At 36.4% G+C, this 5149-nt stretch overlaps 1 protein-coding gene across 1 annotated transcript; it reads right to left on the bottom strand.

Moving 5' to 3' along the window:
- Window positions 1-1771: 1771 nt before the first annotated feature.
- On the bottom strand, window positions 1772-2709 carry LOC142871440 (large ribosomal subunit protein eL15-like). Its single transcript, XM_076003831.1, has one exon. The coding sequence runs from the start codon at window positions 2671-2673 to the stop codon at window positions 2059-2061; it is 615 nt and encodes a 204-aa protein (XP_075859946.1). The 5' UTR covers window positions 2674-2709; the 3' UTR covers window positions 1772-2058.
- Window positions 2710-5149: the final 2440 nt, after the last annotated feature.

Raw genomic sequence — 5149 nt, 5'->3', positions numbered from 1 at the left:
GGGCACCCCTTTGTGGCGATCAAGTTGACACATAAAGCCAACCATCTAAATGTACTAGTAGGCATCCCAAAGAATCCTCTGGGTTCCAGACATACTCCTCTCCCTGAGTAGCATCAATCTTATTTTCCCTTGACAATCAAGATCAGGCAGAACTGAATTCTGCCAACAACTTTAGTGAGGTTGGAAGAGGATTCTGAGCTCCAGATGAAAATGTAGCTGGCTGACACCTTGATTTAAGCCTTGTGAGAGCATAAGCAGAGGGGCTAGCAATGCCATGCCTGGACTTCTGACCTACAGAACTATGAGCTACATAAGATCAGCTTCTCCCTCAGAATACAAGTTAATGCATGTTACTCAGTTGCCCAGTATGTGAAAGAAGGTATGAGGGAGACAAATGAGTTGATGGTCCGAATTATATGATTTTTGCCACAATTACCTTGATGCAAGGTTGCCAAATCTGACCCTGTGAAAAAATTTGATAACTTTTCTAAGGTCTTGAATAGTAAGTTTTTTTTTTTGTTTTTTTTTTTTAGCTTAATAGACATTTATTCCTTTCATTAAACAACATCTACACAAAATCCAAATTAATTTTTTTAGAAAGTAAATTTAGGTCTTAGGTCTCAAATTTTATGAGCAATAGCTATTAATATTTTCTGGACATCGATTAACTGAACCTTTTGAAACCCCTAGAGAAAAATTGGTTCAGGAAAACCATCAATTGAATTTTGAAATCAAATTACTCTTAAGTCAGAAAACTCAGAATTTGGAAAAAATGGAGCAACTCCTCTTCTGTATTTCCTTCACACTCCAATTTACCCTGGGAAACATTAGCCTAGTCCACTGCACACATGAAACATAAATGTGGCAGGATGCTTAAAGTTAAGGTGGCCTTAAAGTTAACTGATAGCCCAACTTTGTGAAAGGCTAAGGATTTTCAGGGTATTTTGATCAGAAACAAACTGCAGATATGTAAGGTTAGATTGGAAACCATGAATTTACATTGACACCAACTATGTATGACTCTTCCCTGCCTGTAACCTTATGGATTGGGTTGACCCAAGATGATTTGTTAAGAATGGACTGAGAATGACATATTTTTAAGCAGCCAACTATACTTTTACCCCTCATGTAGCTAGAGGTTTTATAATGGTCACAAGTTAGTTAGTGTTACAGGTAAGTATTTAAAAATCTTGAATAAAGGTGACTTTAATTTTCTCACCTCACATTTGAAATGTATTTACCTAATGGCCACTGGCTTGCCAGCTTACAAACATAAGGTTAATGATTCTTATTTGCCTAACATTCAATTTCCATCAGTTTCAAAATACAGTGTAACATCACTACTGTCTATATGTATAGAATCCAGGACTCCAGATTTCATGGAGCCATGGGATTGAATCAGGAGCAGCTTTTATCTCTTATGTTAATTTAAAATGGTACAATGAAGACTGAGGCAATTTTTAAGTTAACCCAGAGGTTTCATTCGTAAGATAAGCCTCTTGCAACAAGTATATCCAGTTCCAAATATGGTGGCATTTTAAACTTTTCTTTCAGAAACAAATGGAACATTGGACTAAATCTGAAGACGTGGGCTCTACACGAGCTCATATTTTTCTACGTGACCACGACATAGGGTTAGGATATCCTCCTCCTACCCTAAAAATTTCTAAACAAAACCCAATTAAAAAGCCAGCAGAGCATTGCCATCATCCCAGTAAAGCTGTAGGTTTCACCACATGCACCAAACAAATCTACAGGGTAATTGTAGCACTCCTCTTTTAAAGAATTTATTTTACACCTATTATACCACACAGCATGTTTTAAACACCGACATAAAACTCCCTAATAAGATAAAGCAAAGACAAAAAAAGCTTATCTTATTAGAAACAAGATACACCATCACTTATAGTCTTCAAACATTATTGCACTTTTAACTTCATATTTGACAAAGCATTCATGAAACAATCTGCAGACTAGTTTAACAGACAAATAACACCTTTAAGCAGACATGACCATCCTAAATTGTTTATTAGGTATGAATTTTACAAACATTACTTATTAGCGGTAACGGTGGAGCTGGAGAGTGTTGCGCCTTCTCCAAGCTGCACGGCGAGAACCACCAATAGTGTGGTGGAACTTATGGCCCTTTCCAAGGCCACGGCTCTTGCGGCCTGCAGATGTCAGCCCACGCATCTCCCTGTGCTTGTGGACCGGTTTCGTGATCCACTGGGTACCAGGATTTCTTCTGATAGCTTTATGGAATGGATCAATGAGGATAACCTCAAAAAATTTGTATGTGGAATCTTCACCAACCCAGTAAGAATTCAGGACTCTTAGAGCCCCACAGTGGCGTCCAGCTCGCTCCTCGGCAACAGACTGAAGGCTTCGAGCAAACTTTAGCTGGTTAACACCATGATGGACAGGCTTGCCATAAGTTGCACCCTTAGGAACTGGGCGTTTGCGGCCACCGCGGCGCACACGAATCCTATATATGACATAACCTTGCTTGGCCTTGTATCCCAGTCTGCGCGCTTTATCCGGTCGGGTGGGGCAGGGAGCCCTGTGGAGCGCAGAGAGCTGCCGGTATTGCCAGCAGCGGACCCTCAGAAGAAAGCGCATTACATCAGACTGCTTCTTCCTCCACAGCTCCTGGATATACTTGTATGCACCCATCTTGGCTTACCTGATGGCTGCCGCCAGACGGAAAGGAAGGGAATAGTAAGTTTTAAAACATCATTCTTTTAAAAATCATAATTGAGTACTTTTGGTTATTGGAGTCTTCAGTGTTAGCCTAGAGGATTCTGAGATTAAAATTATGTGTGATCTGAACATCATTTACAGACAAAATTAGAGATTTATTTTATTTGGAGAAGGGGGATGCATTAGAGTTTTCTTTTTTAATTAATTGGAGATAATAGAGTACATAGCAAACTTTTTCACAAAAGTGAATCTTTGTGATTTTCATTCTGGAAATAGTGTTTTCAAATGAACCAAATTTAATCAGACTTCTGTATATCATACCAGATAACTTGTGTAGTCCATCTCTTTGCTGGTTTCAGTAACCTCCCCCCCCACCCCCAACACAAACCCCACCTTTGAACTTTAAGAATGTGAAAAACTAGCATCACTGTGCATATAAATACTCAACTACATTTCAGCTTAAGCTTCTAATTTCTAGTGGAATTCAAACAGTTTTGTAGTTGAAGCAAGCAATTTGTGCACAATGCCTGCATCTAAACACTTGAGTATCATCATTTATTGCTCAGTACCAGATGTGGCAAATCTCAAAGTGACAGTGGATCCCCTTCTTATCAGCTCATCCCCTCCTCCACACCTTCCCAGCGTCACAGTCAGAGGCCAGCAGGGAGCTCAGTCAGCACCTTCTCCATAACCTCTCCACCATCTAGTCTCACCTGGAAAGTTCAGTTTATTTACTATGCAATAGACATTCATTGTTTTATATTCAGCTAGCTTTGGTTTAATGTGCCACTGCTTTGTCTTTCTGTTACACGTACAGTTGTTCTGATTTATTTGCAATATATGCTGTGTCATTTTGATTTTTGTATTGTTTGGTTGGTTGAATAAATTTGTGACCCTCAAACACTTGAGGTGATAGTTGTTAAAAACGATACCAGTATTTGATCCAGTTTCATCTCAACTATGTTATACCCAGACATTTTAGATGTTTATCAAAGGCCTTTTATGGGGAAGAAAGTAAACGTATGAAGTAATAAATGTATGACATTTATGAGTAATGTTGGCTCTGAACAAATTTTTGAAAACTTAGTTGACAAAATTTTGGATCAACGAAATTTTGGATCAATGAAAAAAAGCATGACTTTTGAAATCTCTGAATGCCTTGGTTCTCAGTATTATCATTCTTTATATTGAATTTATTTCTTATTAAAATATGTAGTTTTTAAGATTTTTTTCTGACAGTATTATGTAATTTTTTTAGCATGGGTAGATGGGAGTGTCGCTTGTATGTTACTTTACAGCTGACATGTATTTTTGTCTATTCTTTATTATCTTAGTAGTTTCATGCTATGTATGGACCATAACCAACCTATTGCCTATGAGAAACATGTAAGATAATGTATTTACAGCCATCGTTACAAGTTCATAATGTATTTTTCTATCTTGTTTTATATGTATGTTATATAACATTCAAAAAGAATTTTTTTCTTGATTGAGAAAAGAATACAAAATACAAAATCCACAATTTTGATAACTGAAAATTCCCAATTGTTTTGCAGTACTTTATTATATTGCGTGTCTTGTCTTTTTTGGGCTTTTAGTTAGCTAATGAATGAATACATTAGACACTTCTGGGTTTTACTTGGGATTTTACATAGCTTGCATTTTAATTCTTTTGTTCTTTGCTGTTTCTATTAACCCATAGCATTATTTTAATAAATGTTATAATACCAAAAAAAAAAAAAAAAGAACTATGAGCTAATAAGTAGGTGTTGTCTTAAGTTACCAAATTTGCAGTAATTTGTTGCACAGCAATAGAAAAACCAATCCACATTCAAAGATCAGAAAGCTATAGGAACTCAGTGTTCAAAATTATCATCATTAATAGTGGGTCAACTAGACATTATGTGCCTGCTGATTTGATATGAAGCCCAATAGAAAGTTCACAAGCACTGCTTTAAAGAAAGCATTTTGATGAATTGTGTTAAATCTGAATCAAACCGAACTTTTAGATCATATGACTATATTCATTTATCAAAACACATGAAACTAAACTAAAAATTATGATGTTCATTATATATAAGTTATACCTCAATAAATCTGGCTTTAAAAAAACAAGCCTTTAGATTGATATCAATTTGCAAGAAATACTAGGGATACTTAAATGACAGCATGAAGAAATAGACATATTTAGGATGTGGGACAGTCTACATGACAGTTGGCCTGGTCTCTTCAAAGGGCCAATGTCATGAAAAAAATTAATGAGGAGGGATTGTCCTAGATCAGACAAGACTTAAGAGAAATAGTAAATAAATTCATGGCATGAACCTTATTGGATCCTGGTTTCAAAGAAACAGCTGTAAAAGACATTTTTAGGACAATTGTAGAAATTTGAATATGAAGTGAGTGTTAAATGATATTAGGGAATTACTGTTAGTTTTGTTAAATGTAA

This window comes from Microcebus murinus, chromosome 6 (assembly GCF_040939455.1).
Source record: "Microcebus murinus isolate Inina chromosome 6, M.murinus_Inina_mat1.0, whole genome shotgun sequence".
In the NCBI taxonomy this organism is placed as follows: Eukaryota; Metazoa; Chordata; class Mammalia; order Primates; family Cheirogaleidae; genus Microcebus; species Microcebus murinus.
This window is presented reverse-complemented; position numbering and strand designations above follow the sequence as displayed.

Bases quoted from the DNA above. Each gene is read 5' to 3' on its own strand.
- LOC142871440 (XM_076003831.1), bottom strand. From the start codon at position 2,673: ATGGGTGCATACAAGTATATCCAGGAGCTGTGGAGGAAGAAGCAGTCT.